Source organism: Geotrypetes seraphini, chromosome 3 (genome assembly GCF_902459505.1).
Source record: "Geotrypetes seraphini chromosome 3, aGeoSer1.1, whole genome shotgun sequence".
Classification (NCBI taxonomy): domain Eukaryota; kingdom Metazoa; phylum Chordata; class Amphibia; order Gymnophiona; family Dermophiidae; genus Geotrypetes; species Geotrypetes seraphini.
This window is the reverse complement of record NC_047086.1, coordinates 363,645,483-363,665,724: the sequence shown is the minus strand read 5'-3', so window position 1 is coordinate 363,665,724 and position 20,242 is coordinate 363,645,483. Positions and strand designations below refer to the sequence as shown.

The following is a 20,242-nucleotide window of genomic DNA, read 5'->3' as shown; positions in this document are numbered from 1 at the left end:
ACTAAAAAGTTTTTAACATTTTTGAGAGGGTGCTTGGGAAGGAGGCATTCCTGTGCTAATCAGTTAGCATTGCTACATTACTGTGTGCTAACTGGTTAGCACAAGATTGCCATGTGAGCCCTTACTGCCTGCAAAATGGGGGGAGGTAAGTGCTCGCGCAGTATTTTTATTCCATTGCAATAGCTGAGACATTCTAGACATGTGGGCTATTTCCCAATGGTCGCGTGCTATATATAGAAGAAATCCACTCCGAATTTTTTCTGTGACTCTCCTCTACTTCACTGGGAGCTCTAGCACCACCTATAGTTTTTCCCTTCTACATGTGTGCCTGAAGGAGTGTTTCTGTCTGATCTCCCTTTTTTCTTATTTTATTCAGTGTTTTCGTCCCCTTTATGGGATTTCTTTGTGCTTAGAGTGTTTCTTCAGCTCTGCCTCAATAGAAAAAAAAAGCAGACTCTGGTCTGCAGCTGACAGGCTGATCCCTGGTGGTACCTGTTAGCTAGACTACATTTGTTTCTTCAAGGCTCAGGGCCGTACCTGCTTTTTCCTTACCTTCTGTTTAGCAGGGGTTCGAGGATAGGCGGTTAGGCATCCATTGTATGCTCAGCTGTTTCTCACAGGGCACGGGCTTCGTTTTCGCCTCCAACCGTCCCTTAGCATATCCGTCGGTCCGCAGGTATGGTCAGGCACTGTGTCTGACTGGCAGGCCGAAGATTAACATTAAGGAGGTATTCCCAGCATGAGGCAGCGATTTCTTCTATTCCAGCTACTAAAAGAGAGCTGAGGCAGGCTTCAGCACATTTCCAGTACAGGTCACAGTGAATAAGGCTGTCACAGCCTGTGAGATGGATCGGAGGGAGGGGGAGCAAACGGGCAAACTGGATAGGCCTTTATGTCATCATGCTTGACATCAAATTTGGCCTTTATCTGCCATCATGTTTCTATGTTTCTAAGCTTTTGGCTAGAGTAGATTATATTGCTGACGTCTTGAATGACCTTTTGCGAGTCCTTTGTAGGCTGTCAGCGTATTTGATATCTGCTCATGGAATGCTCTGGGTTAAACAGTGGGCCGGTGGTTCCACCTCTAATGCTGAGGGGCAATTGTTATTTTGCAAAGACTTGGACGATCTTATCCATTCTGTAGTGGACCATCGCCCTCTCTGCCTGACAGCAGATTCGGAACCTCTAGAGCAGGGGTGTCAAAGTCCCTCCTCGAGGGCCGGAATCCAGTCGGGTTTTCTGGATTTCCCCAATGAATATGCATTGAAAGCAGTGCATGCAAATAGATCTCATGCAGATTCATTGGGGAAATCCTGAAAACCCGACTGGATTCTGGCCCTCGAGGACCGACTTTGACACCTGTGCTCTAGAGGTTCATAGTGCTCTAATTTTCGTGGTTCCAAGCGTTCTTGCCACATCTCAGAGTTTTTCCCAGGGCTAGTCAGAGGTTCTCAGGCTCCAGGCATAGCCAGCCTTCCACTGGCTCCCTCTGCCTAAAAAAAAAAAAAAAGGCGCACTGCCACCATGCCGAGGGAGGTCTTTCTATATATTAGGGCAGACTCATTTCGTTCGATCAGTAGATTCTGGATATTATTTGGTCTGGCTACAAGCTAGACTATGCCCAACCTCTGAGAGATTGGTTTGTGGAGTCTCCTGTGGGGCACCCGGACAAGGCAGTCAAAATGTGAAGCACTGTACAAATATTGTTGGCTATTCAGGCCATAGAACCAATGCCACCTGAAGGCTCGGGCAGTTATTCCATGTTCTTTATTGTGCCAGAGGAGGACTCAGACAATTGGCATCCAATACTGGCTCTTACACATGTAAATGCAGCGCTCAAAGTTTAGCTCTTTCGCATGGTGACAGTACGGTCTGTCATAGCGGCGATGGCCTTGGGAGAGTTCCTTGTCTCTCTGGCTCTCACAGAGGCTTATTTACATACTCTCATTTATCGGGAGCACTAGAATTTCCTACGGTTTCATGTTCTGGGAAATCATTACCAGTTTTCAGCTTTACCTTTTGGCCTGCCTACGGCTCCTTGTACTAGAGAATGACATGGGGACAAATTTTTCCCCATCCCTGTGGGAACTTATTTTCCTGTCCCCGCAAATTCTTTTCCTGTCCCTGCCCCATTCCTGCAAACTCCATCTTCATCTGCACAAGCCTCAAACACTTTGAAATCCTAAGTGTTCGAGGCTTGTGCGGTTAAGGCAGGGCTTACAGGAATGGGACAGCGACAGCGGCAAAACTCACGGGGACAGGGAATTGAGTTCCTATGGGGACAAATTTGTCCCCGTGTCATTCTCTACCTTGTACCTTTACCAAGGTGATAGTGGTCATGCCAGTTCTCTTGAAGATGATAGTGAAGCAGGTATACCCGTACTTGCTCAATTGGCTGATCAGAGCCCCCTCGTTGACCGAGGTTCAACACGCAGTGAACTAGGTGGTCCAGGTCCTGGAAGGCCTGGATTGCATTGTGCTTTAAAGGAAAAGCACTTTGACCCCAACACAGTCCCTGGAATATCTAGAGGTCTTGATTGACATAGCAGCTGGCTGAGTTTATCTTCCAGAGGCACGCAGAGAAATCTGTGCTCTTGGATTCTTTCCTTCTGGTAGAATCAAACCCGTCCCCACAAGTAATTCAATCTGTCCCCACCCTTCCCTATAAATTTCAGAAGTAGTAATTTCATTTAATTATGCTACTGAATTAAAGGCTCTGGAAGAGATCCATTTACAATTAAGCAAAGACATTTTATTAATTTGGAAATATTAATTGGGAAGAATACATACTTTGTAAATGGGTTTCTACCAGAGCCTCTAATGTAAATATAAATACTCATCTGATGAGGAGCCCCAAGCTTTATCAGCTGAGGACTTCCTCTGCAGGTGGCTGGGGGGTCCCTTTTGCCAACATGGCAGTCAGCAGTAGCGTCCCTGAGTCATAGATGATGGCACCTCAGTGGCTCATGGATGCTGCCAGTGACTGCTGTGCTTGGTGAAGGGGAGTTCTAGCTGTCTCTAAAGGAGGTCCTTTGCTGGCCCCCACCAGCCACAGGTCTGTAGTTTCCCAGATCTCCCCTCGAACCTTTCTTGAAGATCAGCATAACATTCACCACCTTCCAGTCTTCCATCAAGCCCAGTAGCCCGTTCTCACGATGGCCAATCCAGGTCAGTAGTACCTGGACAAAACCCAAATAGTTGCAACATTCCATGCTACCAATTCAGGGCAAACAGAGGCTTCCCCCATGTCTTAATAACAGACTATGGACTTTTCTCTAGGAATTTGTCCAAACCTTTCTTAAAACCAGCTACGCTATTCGCTCTTACCACAACCTCTGGCAGCGCGCATTCCAGAGCTTAACTATTCTTTGAGTGAAAAAATATTTCCTCCTATTGGTTTTAAAAGTATTTCCCTGCAGTTTCATCGAGTGTCCCCTAGTTTATGCAATTTTTGATGGAGTGAAAAATCGATCTACTTGTACCCGTTCTACTCCACTCAGGATTTTGTAGACTTCAATCATTTCTCATTCAATAGAGAAAACAGGTTTCTAAAACACAACCTAGAAGTTATGTGTGTATTGAGAGGAAAGGGTCTCAGAAATCCTGCTCCATTCAATGAATAAACTTTGGAATAGCAAATGCAGGTTGGATTCTCGTTCATCGACCAAAAACCTCTCACTCATTCATTTAAATCATCTACTTGTTATTTTTATACTGTGCTTAATAGATATCAGCAAAAAAGTGCACTTATCTTTAAAACTTCTTCTAAAGTGCCATTGTGAGGTGTGCAATATGCAACAAAATATTTGCCTGATGGGTCCCGTTTTGCCAATCAATAATGGCTTCCGTGGGGGTCTTTAATGGTAATGTTAACAGCTATAACGTTAACTTCTAAAATGGCGCCCAATTCTCCCTTTCTATTCCCTCCCCCACCTCAGCATCTTTCCCTCCCTTCCTCCATCCTCTCTCCCAAGTTCATGCCTTCTGTGTCCAAAAATGCACTCCCTCCCTCCCTTCTGTGTCCCGCGTTTGCCTCCCATGCCTGCTCGTTTCCTCCCTCCTTTTCTGTCCCTCCTCCAGCAAGACTGTGCTTCCCCCAACATCAGAGTTGCACTTCTTCTGATTGGAGCTGCAGACCATTCGCTTGGCTCTGGTGAAATTGTAAATGACTCTGGAAGGCCCAGCAGTCTGAATCTTCTATGACAGTACAACAGCGGTGGCATTTGTCCTTGGCAGGGAGGTCGTGAAAGTGCTTCTCTGGCTATGGAAGCCTGCCTGCCTGCTCTTTCTCTGGACAGAGCATCATCTTCAGGGCCTTTCGGTGATGCATGTGGCAGGAGTCAACAATGTTTAAGCAGACTTCCTCAGCAGACAGTTTTTGGATTACTTCAACCTTATAGCTGCAGCAAAGCACTCGAAAGCCATCCAATTCTTCAGTTGAAGATCCGAGCCCCAAAGCAAGGACCAGACGCGCTGGTACATCTGTGGCTGCAGGGAGATCTATTGTATGTTTTCTCCCTGGCCCATAATAGATCAGGTCCTTCACCGAATTGAGACTCTTCAGGGAAAGGTCATTCTGGTAGCTCCAGATGGGCCTCGCAGACCATGGTACGTAGATCTGATGTGTCTTCACATAGTTCGCGGGCTTTGGATGCAGGCTGTTCCAAATCTTCTTTCTCAGGGTTCAGTCTGTATGGAGAATCCTGATCGCTTTGCTCTTAGGGCAGTGTTCCTCAACCACGGGTCTGCAGAAATTTCCTGCCGGTCCACAGGGCCGGCACGTGCATTGGGCCCAAGACAGTGTTCTTCAGCTGCTGTTCCGCGGTCTGATCGATACAGCGTTATCTTTGGGCCGGCTCCCTCTTCCTCAATGCTTCAGTGCACAAAGCTACGGGCAGCGGCTCCTATGCCTGAACTGGAAGCCTTCTCTCTGACGTCGCAGTATCAGAGGGAAGGCTTCCAGATGAGGCATAGGACGCTACCTGCGGCTTTGTGCACCGCAGCACTGAGGAAGAGGGAGCCGGCCCGAAGATAACACCGGGGGCGGCATAAAACAGGCAGGAGCAGGCCAGAAGTTAAGGCACAGCATGGAGGGAGGGAAAAAACAAAGGTAGGGGGGATGATTTTAGTTTTGAATTTAGTGATTGATTTACATCTGCTGTATTTTGCACTGTTCAGGAAGAAATGCATTTGTTTCTTTTTCTCTGGGGTTGTACTGCATGCAGAGTCTTGAATCTTAGGGTTTCGTTTGTTCAAATCAGTAACTTGTAGTTTTTGGTACCGCATTTGCAAAGGGGTTATCTGTGTTCTGGTAGGAATGAATGTTGAGAAGCATACAGTGTGCTTTGTATAGTTTAATTTTGTGGTTAACCATTATATATAATAAGATTATATTGTGTGTATGTATATGTATATATATAGATATATATACCCCTTACATTAACGGGTGCTAGAATATATGTGTGTGTGTCTGTCTTTATTTCTTTCTCTCTCTGTCTTCTTAGCCGCTTTCTGTATTTCTGTTTTTCTTTCTTTTGGCTGTCCACCACCACCCCTTGCGTGCTCCCCCTGTCCATTCTCCCTTCCTTTTACCTCCCCTGTGTCCACCACCACCCCTTCACTGCTCCCCTTATCCAGCAGCAACCCTTCTCCCTCTGTTTTACCTCCCCCTTGTCCATCAGCACCTCTTCCTGCTCCCCCTGTTCATCAGTAGGCCTCCCTTCCTTTTCCCCCCCTGTCCATCAGCACCTCTTCCTGCTCCCCCTGTTTATCAGTAGGCCTCCCTTCCTTTTCCCCCCCCCTGTCCATCAGCACCTCTTCCTGCTCCCCCTGTCCAGCAGTAGGCCTCCCTTCCTTCCCCCCCCCCACCAGATCAGAATCTCCCCTCTGTTTATCCCCCCCATCAGTCCAGCATCTCCCCTTTCTCTATCCCCCCAACAGTCCAGCATCTCCCCTCTGTCTCCTCCTGTCAGCCGCAGCCGTTCGCCATCTCGTCGAGCCGCTGCCGACAGGCAGGGTCCAGCTCCGGTGCGTCGCTCCTCAGAAATCTAAGAAGTTGACTTCTGTGTCTGCCCACACTAAGGCATGGAAGACTCTCCAACTTTGGTGCTACCAGGAAATTGTGAAGCCATATTCAGCTCCTGTTTCAGTAGTGCTAGCATTTCTCCCAGTGGGCTTTGATAAGGGACTTGCCATAGCTTCTCTTCGGATCCAACTTGCTGGGCTCTTTTGTTTCAGAGCCCAAGACAGTAGTCCTTTGCTTGCGTCTCACCCCAACATGGCCAGATTTCTGAAAAGTGGTCATAGCATTGAACCACCAATTAAACCGCTGTTCCCTTTGTGGGACCTTAACTTGGCTTTCTCTGGCCTCCCCAAGGCTCCATCTGAGCTTCTAACAGTCACTTTTCTCTTGGACCTGACGCTACAGGCAGTTTTTTCTGGTCGCTCTTAACTTAAGCGAGACGTGTCTTGGAACGCCAGGCTCTGTCTTGTGGAGAGCCCTTCCTGTGGATCTCAGAGATAGGGATCTTTCTGCACAGTTCCTTCGTTTCTGCAGAAGGTGGTGTCGGCATTCCATGTTATTCAGGAAGTGCATTTGCCTGTTTTCAGCCTTCTGGTTCTGAGAAACAGGAATGCATTTTGTATCAGTTGGATGTCCGCAGAGTTCTGTGCTATCTAGAGGTCACAAATGAGTTTTACCTCTCTGACCATCTTTTTGTGCTGACTCATTCTTCTAATCGGGGCACCTCCACTTCCAAGGCCACCTTTTCCAGATGGATCCATAAGGCCATTGCGTCAAACTACATTCTTTGTGGTAAACAGTCTCTTGTTTCTGATAAGGCACATTGTACCAGAAGTATGGTCTCACAGGCCAACGCTTGGGCTATCCCCCTGAGGAGATTTGTACAAGTTTGCCAAATTTTACAGAATGGATGTGGCGGCAAGACAGGACTCTGCTTTTTGGGTCCTCAGTCTTGAGGGTTGCTGCAGTGAGCCTGCCCTAGATTTTTGAGACTGCATTTGTATATCCCACATGTCTAGAATGTCTCACCTATTGCATTGGCAAAAGAGATTGTCCTTAACTTGATAATATATTTTCCAGTAGATAAGTGAGACATTCTATTTATTTATTCAATTTTCTATACTATCCTCCCAAGGGAGCTCAGAACGGTTTACATGAACTTATTCAAGTACTCAAGCATTTTTCCCTGTCTGTCCTGGTGGGCTCACAATCTATCTAATGTATCTGGGACAATGGGGGGATTAAGTGACAAGGAGTTTGAACCCACAACCTTAGGGTGCTGAGGCTGTAGCTTTAACCACTGCACTACACTGTCCTTCCTGTGCCTTTCTATTGTCTCATTTTGTTTATGCTTATCCAAGTTGTGTCTTGGATGCCAGCCCATTTGGGCCTTGAAGAATTCTGTAAAGAGTTCAAAACGCATGCTGTGGTACTTCCTGAGCTGCTTTGATGCTGTGGTTGGCTGTTGGTTGTTTGTTATTTTAATGTTCCTTTTTGAGCAGAACAGTTGATTCTTGGTTATGGTTCCCATTGGTGACCCTACTTCATGTTCTGTGTTGGAGCTCTTGGTACTTGGGTACTGACTACATGTGGTGCTAGACTTCCCAGTGAAGTAGAGGAGAGTCACAGAAAAAATCTAGAGTGGATTCCTTCTGCATATGGCACGCGGTCATTGGGAGATAACCCACATGTCTAGAATGTCTCACCCATCTACTAGAAAAGATATTATCAAGGTAAAGACATAATCTCTTTTTAATGGCCATATGCTAATGACAAAATACAAAAAATGGGAGATCAGCCATTTTACAGCTGTGGCAAAAGGCCTTTTTTTTTTGCAGCAGCAGCAGCTTAGTAAAGGGTTTCCTTGAGTACAAAAAGATTTGACTTTTTTTGCAGTGGTGTGTGCTTTTTTTTTTTTAAAGTTATATAGTAGATGTGAAATAAACATTTCAATTGGGGAAAACAGAATTGTGTCCATATAATTTCAGGTACAGTTATAACCCAGCAGTTGGTTTTCAAAAGTTTTATGTGGTGTCTCAAGGTAATAGTACCGTTCAAGAAGGCATGTTGAGAAATGTGCCAACTAGATGAATAGATTCTTCTGGCAAAGAATAGAAAATGATATGGCAGCAAAAAATGCCAGATTTTGCATCTATTCAATTTATTTGTAGAAAATTGTTATATGGTTTAGTTTTGGAGAAGACTTTATCCAGTATTTTGATTGATCCAGAAATCTGTTATTGCTAGGCATTGCAGTTGAGGTTTGAGGTAGATATTTGATTTTGAGGTGTTAAGGTGGTGGCGTATGTTCCTTTTATTAAAATTTATATACTTGTTTCTTTTTTTCCTTTGTAGGAATTAACAATTGAAGAAAACAAAGAGATCCACAAAAAGGCTACAGAAGAGAAGGACATGAAGAAAGTTACAGAAAGCAAAACCAAATCAAAAATGAAAGCCAAGTATAAACATTTTATTAACATTTTATAATACTGTGCTCTGTTGCAAAATAAGTACTCTACATTCAGTACTATATTTTTCATTCAGTGCTGTTATGTTATCCGACTGTTATCCTCGTATAAATTCCAAATATTATAATCTCCTATTCTGGTATGTCCCTTCTGGATTCTATACAAAAGGTGTCCAATCCATTCCCACGATCTGGGACCTGCAGAAATCCACACATTTTTCTCACCATGTGCTCCTATTACTACTGAAAGAGAGATAGCCCCCCTGTAGTTCCAGTTTCTGCAAGCAATCGGTGCAGAAGTTTTTCTGATATGCTCTGCATCTTTTTCTTATTTTTTTCGATTAAAGTTAATTTTTGATGGATTGGGTGCTATGAGACCCCTTAAGATGGTGTTCTGCCGGAGGAAAGGAAGCAGTTTCCATGAAGCCAGACTATAGCTTCACAGAGAAACTTCGGTGGACCTGTGGAGCCAGCCTGTTACGTGCTACCTTTTTTGTGCTCGGGGTCCATCCCTCTGGGAGTCAGCTTGCCTTCTGACCTTGCATAAGCTGGGTGTGTTCTGAGTAATAGCTCCTCAGGGTTTCAGAGCGCAGGCTGCGTTTCCCGGTCACTTGGAGAGGTTCCAAGGGGGCGGGAGTTTCAGTTGGGGTTTGACTGACTGGCAATCTGAAGATTTTGAAGCTGGTTCCTTTTGGAGCATTTCTGAGGCAGAAAATCCTCCTCCATTCAGCTGCAGTAAAAAGAGCTGAGAGGCAAGGCACTTCAGTGACTGTGCACCTCCATTCTTTCCAGCTGACTAAAGCTATGTCTAGGCTTTTTCCTGTGGCTCCTGAATTTAAGCAGCAGTTTGTTTGTTTTTTTAGCAATCCAAGGGCAATTCCACTGTGGCACAGGTTTCCAAGCTCATGGCCCTCCCTAGTGATAGAGGTGTGATGCTTAAAGATTCCCATGCTCGCAGAGTGGACATTATCTTGAGAAAAAAAAAGCAGACACAAAACTGTTCAAAGTTGTTAAAACGTATACGGATTGTGAAAAATTGCAGGCAGACCTTAGGAAATTGGAAGACTTGGCGTCCAAGTGGCAGATGAAATTTAATGTGGACAAATGCAAAATGATGCACATTGGGAAGAATAACCCAAATCACAGTTACCAGATGCTAGGGTCCACTTTGGGGGCCAAGAAAAGGATCTGGGTGTCATTTTAGACAATACGCTGAAACCTTCCGCCCAGTATGCAGCGACCAAAAAAGCAAACGATGCTAGGAATTATTTTATCTGTTAATCATGATCATCTCTGTTATGATTCTTAATATTTGTAAACCGAGTCGAGCCCTCTTAAGAGGGATGAATTTGTATATAAAACCATTGGATTGGATTGAAAAAGGGATGGTTAACAAAACTAAGAATGTTACAATGCCTCTGTATCGCTCCATGGTGCGACCTCACCTGGAGTATTGCATTCAGTTCTGGTCTCCTTATCTCAAGAAAGATATAGCGGCACTAGAAAAGGTTCAAAGAAGAGCAACCAAGATGATAAAGGGGAATGAACTCCTCTTGTATGAGGAAAGACTAAAAAGGTTAGGGCTCTTCAGCTTGGAAAAGAGATGGCTGAGGGGAGATATGACTGAATTCTACAAAATCCTGAGTGGAGTAGAACGGGTGCAAGTGGATTGATTTTTCACTCTGTCAAAAATTACAAAGACTAGGGGACACTCGAAGTTATAGGGAAATACTTTTAAAACCAATAGGAAGAAATATTTTTTCACTCAGAAAATAGTTAAGCTCCGGAACGCATTACCAGAGGTTGTGGTAAGAGCAGATAGTGTAGCTGGTTTCAAGAAGGGCTTAGACAATTTTCTGGAGGAAAAGTCCATAGTCTGTTATTGAGACAGACATGGGGCAAGCCAAAGCTTGCTCTGTATCAGTAGCATAGAATATTGCTACTCTTTGGGCTTTGGCCAGGTACTAGTGACCTGGATGGGTTACTGGGCTTGATGGACCTTGGTCTGACCCAGTAAGGCTATTCTTAAATTTATTTTTGATGTGGCTTCCTCAAGTATCAAATCTGCTACGGTAGCCTCCTTTGTGGCACATGCATGACTCATGAGATGGCGCTGAGTGCCTGTCCCCAGCTTGTGATGGAAACATGGATTATGTAACGGATGCTCTCTTTGATCTCTGAGTTCTCAGTAAGATTTTACTTATGCAATGTCAGCACGTCCGACTCTTTGGATACGTCATTGCGCAGGTGATTCTGCCTCTATGGTGATTCTGAGCAGACTCCCCTTTCAGGGTCAGCTACTTTTTGGTAAAGGTATGGATGACCTCATGGCAAGCAGGGTGGATCGCTGTCCTATGTCTGTCCCTGAAAACAAGTCTCGGCTTCCTTCAGGAGGGAATTGGCAATAATTTTCATCTCTCCAACAGATTTCATCAGGGTTCATCAGGCTGTTTGACCCAAAGATATTCCCAAGGTTACCGACCACATTACAATTTCACTTCTAGGCATCACATGCATCAGGATTTCATCCCAGCGCCAGCTTCTAAGAAGTTGCAATGACACAAGAAGTCATTGCAGCGCGCTCTCAGATCAGGCGCCGACTCTTGGTTTTACCAGAGTGGCATCGACTATCCTCCGATCAATGGGTGCTGAACATCATTCGGGAGGAGCACAAGATAGACTTTTTGCCTTCCTCTGGATTTGTTCCTGGGCTCTCCAGCAGGATGGCCGGAGCAGTAGTCAAAGGTTTGTGCTACCCTGCAGTGTCTCTTGGAAATCTGTGTGGTATAGCAGATTCTTCTTATACTTCATCGTGCCAAAGAAAGGATCAGTGGCTTGGAGACCCATTCTGGATCTAAAAACAGCTTCTGTTTTTCCGGGGGAATTTCTGGCATATTTGAACCTCATAGGAGCTTACCTCCATATTCCGAACTACCTGAATCATCAGGGTTTTGTACATTTTCATGTTCTTCAGCAGCATTTCTAGTTTGCAGTTCTGCCTTTTGAGCTAGTGACAGTTCCCCGCACCTTCCCAAAAAGTCATGATAGTTGTGGCGATCTTCCTCTGCAGAATGGGTGTTCAGGTCCATCCTGACCTGGACGACTGATTAATCCAGGCTACATCTCGACAACAGAAGTGCAAGCAAGTGGTAGAGATGGTGATGTTTCTCATGCAGCACTTGAGCTGCATTGTCAACTTAAAGAAGTATCAGTTGACACTGTCACATACTTTGGAATATTTGGATGTTCAGTTTGATATACTACAGGGATGCATTTTTCCTCCCGAGCCACACAGACAGAAGCTTCATAAACAGATCATGGATCTTCTGGCACCCCAAGTTTCCAAGACCTGGCATTATTTGCAAGTGTTAGCATCCATGGCAGCCTCCCTAGAAGCAGTGCCCTGGGCCAGAGCACACATGGATCCTCTGCAGGAGTCGCTCCTCTCTCAGTAGTCCCAGCAATGTCATCCCCTTCAGATGCTGCTCCCCTGAATGGAGCCAGCTCACAGCAATCTGTGCTGGTGGGTTCAGTGGGAATGTAGAGAGCCCTTTCTGCGGATAACAGACTTGGACGTTGTTCTCCATGCTGTTCCTTCCTTTCTGGCAAAAGTAGTTTTAGATTTTCATTTCAACCAAGAGGTAGTCTACTTGCTTTTCGCTCCAGAGGGTCGGCGTAAAAGGATCAGATCTTGTGCAGATTGGATGTATGGAGAGTCCTCCTCCACTTTTGGAAAAGACTAATGATTTTCGTCTTTCTGATCATTTTTGTCCTGATGGCCCTGTCTCGCCGAGGAAGGGCTTCTATCGCCGTTGGATTAATATGGCTTTTTTGTCGACTTACATTGCCTACAGCAAGCAGCCGCTGGTTTCTCTCAAGGCCCACTCAACAAGAAGTGTTGCTGCCTTGTGGGCGGAAATTCGAGCAATTCCTCCAGGTGAAATTTGCAGGACGGTTACATATACACTTCGTTTCATTCCTTTTCCAGATTTTACCGAGTGGATGTGACAGCTCGTTCTGTTGCTGTTTTTGGGATCTCTGTGTTGAGGGGATGCTCCTCTGTCCCTCCCTAGACAATGCCATTGCTTTAGTACGTCACACTGCATATAGAATCCGGAAGGGAAATATCACAATGGAAGACTAGGTTCTTCTTACCTTTGATAATCTTCTTTCTGGTAATCCCTGGAAGATTCTATATGAACTGCCCTCTCAGAATAGGCTCAGGTCTCTTTTTTTCCTAAATCGTCTGCTTTTTTTTCCTGAATCGGCCGAAATTTCTTCCAGCCAGTAAACTTGCTCTGTGGGGGACTTCACTCATGTGAGTACAGTTGTTACTGATGGCAGGTTTCCAGGGGTGCTCGTTGCACAAAGCAGGTTAGTTCTACATTGTTCCTGTTCTCTGTGTTGCCTCTTGCCTATTTATTAATTATGTTCTTATTTCTTGCAGACCAAAACAAACCAGACCTTATGTATGTTTCTGGAAAGTTTTCCCCATGCCCCCTAATTTGTTGCCTTGTTCCAATGTGGTGACTTGGCTTTTTGATGTAACTGCAGGGGCTTTGTCTCTCTCTCAGTAGTAGTAGTAGGAGCACATGGTGAGAAAAGTGTATGGATTTCTGCAGGTCCCGAATCAGAGGAATGGAATGAGCACCTTGAGTATAGAATCCTAGGACTACCAGAAAGATGATCGAAGTTAATAACTTAATCTTCCATTTCAAGATAGTCTTCAATTTTTTTTTGCCCATTAATGTACTGTAGGTTGCACTAAGGATAGTGATTGGCTTGTCTCTTGACTCTCTTTTGATGCATGTCTGATACTCCAGCAACAGTTTTTGCTTTGGCTGGATAAACATACCAGGTCGGCAAAGAATAGCACTAATCACTGTGCTGGCCTGAGGCTCAAAGCTGGTTAATAATCACAGTGGAGCTTAATCAATGTAATGTTTCTTTTACTATGCATTTAACATACAATAGAGATGTTTATGTAAATATTGCTTAGGCTACACTGTTGTGCTAATTGGTTTTGTGACTTTTTAAGAAACGTATGTGCTATATTTCTTTTTTTTTGTAAGGGATTGCACTTTATACTGTTTGTTTTCTATCATTCTGCATAAAGCTTGTTTGTGCTAAATAATATTGCTGATTCTTGAACATATCTCTAGACCAGTGGTTCTGAATCAGGGTGTCTCCAAGAGATGAGAAGTGTGTCACAAAAAAATTCAATATATACAGCCTATGTTTCCTTTACAACCATCACTCCTTGCAAGCTGGAAAGGCCAACAATTTTGAGAGTTGGGTTTTTGAAATCTCCATAACTGGACTCTATTTCTGCTTCCCCATTACTGTCAATAATATCTGCTGCCTTCAGCTCCAATTAAAAATGTTGCAGGTCTGCTGTCCATAGATTCTGAGTAGCATATTTGTAGGTTTTTCTGTTGGCTGCACAGTATCTGGTAGTGGAGGGATTTTGTGTCACTGTTACTTTGACACCAGAATTTGAATATATATTTGTTGTATAGCAATTGAGAAATCTGGGTTTGCTGTGTTGCATACAGCATTTTGATTTGGGATAGGCAAATTCATTCTAAACTTAGAATTAAATAGTGAAATATTGGCTGCAAATTTTAGTATTCAGTATGTTCCTACATGAATGTTATCTGTAAGGTATGTCACAACAGAAAAAAGTTTGCTCTAGAAGAGAGTAAATTTGCAGCCTTTGCCTTCTAATTTTCTGTAGTATATTAGGGTTTTTTTTCTGTTTCCATAATTGTTTTTCCAGTGCAATAGGTGTCATTCTAGACAAGTGGGTCATCTCCCCATGGCCGCAAGCCATATGCAGAAGGAGTCCAGTCAGGATTTTTTCTGTGTCCCTCCTCCTTCAATGGGAGCTCTACTACAAGCCAGAAGGAGTGTTTTAGTTTTGCTCTCCCCTTTTCTTATTTTATTCAATGTTATCAGTATCTTCAGTTCTTGGAGCTTTCATCCTTGGCACAGCTCTGCCTGCATAGAGAAGAAGCAGAATGTGGTCTGCATCTAATAAGCCTGGTACCTGTTAGCCAGCCTGCTTTGGTGTTTTTGGAACCCAGGGCCGTTCCCACTTATTCATCGTCTACTGCTTTGCAGGGGTTTATGTGCAAGCTGTCGGGCATCCCTGTAGAAGGCTCAGTGTTGTCTCACAGGGTGCTGGCTACATTTTTCGTCTCCCCTACTTTTGGTAGCGGATTCATTGGTCCACGAGGTTAGGGGAGCGGTCAGATACTGTGTCTGACTGACAGCTCGAAGATCATCGTGGAAGAGTCATCTCCAGTATGAGGCAGTGATTCTTCTCCATTCCAGCTACTTTAAGAGTTGAGGCAGGCTACAGCACATTACAGCACAGGTCACAATGATTAAAGCTGTTAAAGCCTCTGAGGTGAATTGGGGGGGGGGTCTGAAATTCAGATTTTTTTTTTTTAGGGTCCTTGCATATGTCCTAGTGTTCCTCCTCAAAAATCGCCTATTTTTAACTTTGGGAAGTTAGTTTAATTAGCGATTTTAGATGTGAAAATTGTGTTGTGGCCATTTTGGATTTTTAGCTTTTTTCCAAAAAGTTCCCTGCACTTCCAAAACTGCAGTTTTTGCCTCAGAACTTGTTGGCATGAATTCCTTGGGCTCTAATACCCCAAATTCATGCCATTTTCACAGAGGCCAATCCATGTCACAAGTACCTGGCAAAAACCCAAATAGTAGCAGCATTCCATGCTACTGATTCAAGGCAAGCAGTGATTTCCCCCATGTCTGTTTCAACAGCAGATTATGGACTTTTCTTCTAGGAACTTATCCAAACTATTTTGTTTTTTTAAACCAGCTACATTAACCGCTCTTACCACACCCTCTGGCAACGCATTCCAGAGCTTAATTATTCTCCGAGTAAAAAAATATTTCCTCCTATTGGTTTTAAAAATATTTCCCTGTAACTTCGCGTGTCCCCTAGTCTTTGTAATTTTTGACGGAGTGAAAATCAATCCTCTCCACTAAATCTATTCCACTCAGGATTTTGTAGACTTCAGTCATATCTCCCCTCAACCATCTCTTTTCCAAGCTGAAGAGCCCTAACCTTTTTTAGTCTTTCCTCATACGAGAGGAGTTCATCCCCTTTATTATCTTGGTCTCTCTTCTTTGAATCTTTTCTAGTGCTGCTATATCTTTTTTGAGATAAGGAAACCAGAACTGAGCGCAATACGCAAGTTTAGGTCGCACCATTGATCGATATAAAGGCATTATAACATTCTTAGTCTTGTTTCCTTTTTAAATAATTCCTAGCATCTTGTTTCGTTTTCTGTCCACCACTGTACATTGGGTGGAAAGTATAGTCTATGATGACACCCAGATCTTTTTCTTGAGCAGTGACCCCCCAGGGTGAACCCTAGTATCCGGTAATTATGATCTGGATTATTTTTCCCAATGTGCATCACTTTGCATTTATCCACATTAAATTTCATCTGCCATTTGGATGCCCATCAGTCTTCCAGTTTCCTAAAATCTTCCTACTGTTTTTCACAGTCTGCATGCATTTTAACAACTTTGAAGTGTCATCTGCAAATTTAATCACCTCACTCGTAGTTCCAATTTCCAGATCATTTATAAATAAATTAAATAGCACTGGTCCCAGTACAGATCCCTGTGGCACACCACTATTTACCCTCCTCCATTGAGAAAAATGGCTATTTAACCCTACCCTTTGTTTTTTGTCCGATAACCAAACTGAACATTGCCTCCTATCCCATGACTCTTTAATTTTCTCATGAGTCTCTCATAAGGAACTTTGTCAAAAGCTTTCTGGAAATCTAGATGCACTACATCAACTGGCTCACCTTTATCTACTTGGTTATTCACACCTTCAAAGAAGTCAAGCAACTTCATGAGGCAAAACCTCCCTTGGCTGAACCCTTGCTGACTCCATCTCATTAAATCATGTTTATCTACATGTTCCACAATTTTATTTTTATAATTGTTTTCACTGTTTTGCCCAGCACCAAGGTCAGGCTTACTGGATCTCCTCTGGAAACCTTTTAAAAAATCGGTGTAACATTGGCTATCCTTCAAAATTCAGGTACTACAGACGATTTTAGTGACAGGTTACAAATCACTAACAATACATCAGCAATTTCATGTTTGATTTCTTTCAGTACCCTGGGATGTATATCATCTAGTCCAGGTGATATATCGCTCTTTAGTTTGTCAATTTGGCTTAGTACGTCTTCCAGGTTCACCAAGATTTCTTTCAATTCCTCTGCCTCATCACCCTTGTAAAACATTTCCAATTCAGGTGGATTTGTTACTTCTTCTTCCATAAAGATTGAAGCAAATAATTTATTCAGTCTCTCCACTATGGCTTTATCCTCCTTAAGCGCACCTTTTACTCCTTGATCATCCAATGGTCCCAGGGATTCTCTCACAGGTTTTCTGCTTCTGATTACCTTAAAAAAAAATGTTGCTATGATTTTTTGCCTCTTTGGCAAGTTCTTCGTATTCTTGTTTAGCTTTCTTTATCAATGCTTTGCATCTAACTTTTGCCAGTGCTTATGTCTCCTCTTGTTTTCTTCATTAGGATCCTTTTTCCATTCTATAAAGGATGTTTTTTCATGTTTGTAATAGCCTCTTTCACTTCACCTTTTAACCATGCTTAAGCGCACCTTTTACTCCTTGATCATCCAATGGTCCCAGGGATTCTCTCACAGGTTTTCTGCTTCTGATTACCTTAAAAAAAAATGTTGCTATGATTTTTTGCCTCTTTGGCAAGTTCTTCGTATTCTTGTTTAGCTTTCTTTATCAATGCTTTGCATCTAACTTGCCAGTGCTTATGTCTCCTCTTGTTTTCTTCATTAGGATCCTTTTTCCATTCTATAAAGGATGTTTTTTCATGTTTGTAATAGCCTCTTTCACTTCACCTTTTAACCATGCTGGCTCATTTTCTCTTCACCTTTTAACCATGCTGGCTCATTTTCTCTTCTTTCTACCTTTTTTAATACATCTGGTCTGGGCTTCCACAATGGTATTTTTAAACATCCACACCCGGTTTACACTGCTGACATTTGCTACAGACCCTTTTAACTTCTTTTTAACCATTTTCCTTATTTTGTCATAAATAGCTCCCCTACATCTAAATAGCCAAATCCCATCTCTAATGTAAGGCACAGGAGTGTCAGTAGCTTTTAGCCAACCTAAAGTGAATTTCTGGGTTGCCCAGGTCACTAAACGCAGCTCCCATTCGAGTGTAGGTGGCGTGGTGCTCAAGGACATGCAGGACTGCCAATTAGATGTAGTTCTTCAGAGACTTTTTGAGACAGTGGCATTGGGAGTCAAAGCTGCCTCAGTGGCATCCTTTGTCACACGTCTTTGTCTGTCCAGACTACGCACTTTAGAGAATGGAGGTGATTAACCTCCACAACTGTTTATCTGGTGTGTGGCTTATGTAGCCGACACCCTGTATGACATTATTCATGTCCTAGGTAAACGTCAGCTTATTCGATTTTTGCTCCATAGGGCTCTGGATCAGACCATGGGCCAATGATTCCACCTCTAAAGTTACTCTTGCCAGACTTCATTTTAAGGGGCAACTGCTATTTGGTAATAGCCTTGATGATCTCATGAATTCAGTGGTGGACCATCACCCCAAGTCCCTTGCCTGTTAGTTGACCCAGAACCTCTAGAGGCTCAGGGCGCTCTAATTTTCGTGGCTCCAGGCCATCTTGTCAGTATTTCTGTTCCACGTCACACATATTCTCCCAGGGCTGCAAGCAGTGATTCTCTGGATCTAGACATAAACAGGTCTCCACTTCCAGAGCTGCTCCATCTACCAAGAAGTTGCAATGACGCCAGGCCAAGAGAGGCTGCTCTGCTTTTTGGGGCAGGCTCTCAGCGTTTCTACAGGCGTGGATTCAAATTTTGTCCGACCGCTGGGTTCTGTACATTATTCGATCCAGCTACAAGTTGGAGTTTGCCTGTTCTCTAACAATTTGGTTTGTGGCTTCTTCTGTGGAGTGCCTGTAAAGGGCGGAAAAGGTTCAGGCCACTGTGAGAAGGTGGCTTAGTATTCAGGCCATAGAGCCAGTGCTGCCTGACCTCTCAGGTTCAGGCAGATACTCTTTATATTGTATCGTTCCAAAGAAAGGCTCCAGCCATTGTAGTCCATTATGGATCTTATACACGTCAATACATTGCTCAAGATTCCAGGCTTTCACATGGAGACAGTTTGATCTGTCATAGCAGTGGTGACCCCAAGAGAGTTCCTAGCCTTGGAGGTCTATTTGCATATTCCTATTTTCCCAGACCACAGGAAGTCTTTGGGCTGGTGACAGTTCCTTGCACCTTTACCAAAGTGATGGTATGGTAACAGCTCACCTGCGCAAGATGGAGCTGCAGGTGTATCCCTACCTAGCGACTGGCTGATCAGCGCCCCCTTGTTGTCTGAGGGTCAGTGCACAGTGGATCTTGTGATATGAATCCTGGAGGATCTGGGCAGGATTGTAATTTCAGAAAGAGCAATTTGACGCCGATTCAATCCCTATTATCTTGGAGTTTTGTTCAACATGGCTGACAGCCATGTCTTTTTACCAGAGCACACATACAGAAATTATGTTCCCAAATTTCTTGTCTTTTTGTCAAGTCTGCTGCATTGGTGTAGGACTATCTTCAAGTCCTGGGGCCCATGGCAGCTATGATAGATGTGGTGCAGACGGCATTGCTTTCCCTCTGATCTCCTCAAACGGAAGCCTTACTGAAGCCTCTGCTCGTTCCAGCATGGAATAGTGCTTCTATCCTCATTACCTTTCCGAGGGCATGTCTCTGCGTATTGCTTGCTGGGTAGCTGTAATGAAGAATATCAGTCTCCTGGGCTGGGGAGCCCATTGCAACCACTGACCAATTCAGGGGGTGCTGGTCGCCCTCTCAGAATAGGTGGTCGATCTACAGGCTAGAACTGCATGCCATATGGTGTCTTCTCCAACGATGTGACAGAGATGGCCTCTGCCAATCGACGGAGGCACCAAGAGTACATCTCTGTCTGGAAGCCCGAATGCTATTTCATTGGGCGGAGCATCCTCTTCAGACACTATCGGCAGCACATGTTGCGGGCATGGTCAAGGTTGAGGCTAACTTTCTCAGCAAGCAGACCTTTGGATCCAGGCGTGTAGACGTCATCAGCAGTGTTTCAGACCATTGTCCAGCGCTGGGGTCATCCACACTTTGTCCTCCTGGTGATAGCAAAAAACAAGAAAGCAGACAGATTTTTCAGTTGCATATGCAAGCCTGGCAGCGAGGGTCTAGATGCTCTAGTCCAGCCATAGCCTGTACATCTTTCCTCCCTGGTCTACAATAGGCCGAGTCATTCCACAGAAGGCAGCTCATCGAGGAAGAGTCATTTTGGTGGCTCCAGATTGACCTCGCAGGCTGTGGTATGTAGATAGATGCATCTTTGAACAGGCCAAGGCCTACGATTTCAGGTGCATCCAGACTTGCTTTCACAGGGTCCAGTATGCATGGAGGATCCACATGCTCATATGGCATGGCTATTGAACATGAAGCTTTAGACTACAAAGAATATTCAGATGTAGTCATTGCCACCCTTCTCAGGTCTAAGAAGTCAACTACAGTCTCTGCCTACGCTATGACGTGGAAGACTTTCCAGCATTGGTGCCCAAGAACGTGGGGAGCCATGTTTAACTCCATTTTCAGTGGTTTTAGCATTTCTTCAGGCCTCGCTGGGCTCTCTT

The 20,242-nt window shown here is 44.1% G+C and overlaps 1 protein-coding gene across 2 annotated transcripts in view; it reads left to right on the top strand.

The window, feature by feature from the left end:
• Positions 1–20,242, top strand: part of AHCTF1 (AT-hook containing transcription factor 1) — a 368,321-nt gene that overhangs the window by 345,988 nt on the left and 2,091 nt on the right. For both annotated transcript variants that reach the window (XM_033936331.1, XM_033936330.1), the window contains one exon: positions 8,378–8,481. In XM_033936331.1, the coding sequence (XP_033792222.1) occupies positions 8,378–8,481 (104 nt within the window). The remainder of the gene's footprint in view (positions 1–8,377; positions 8,482–20,242) is intronic.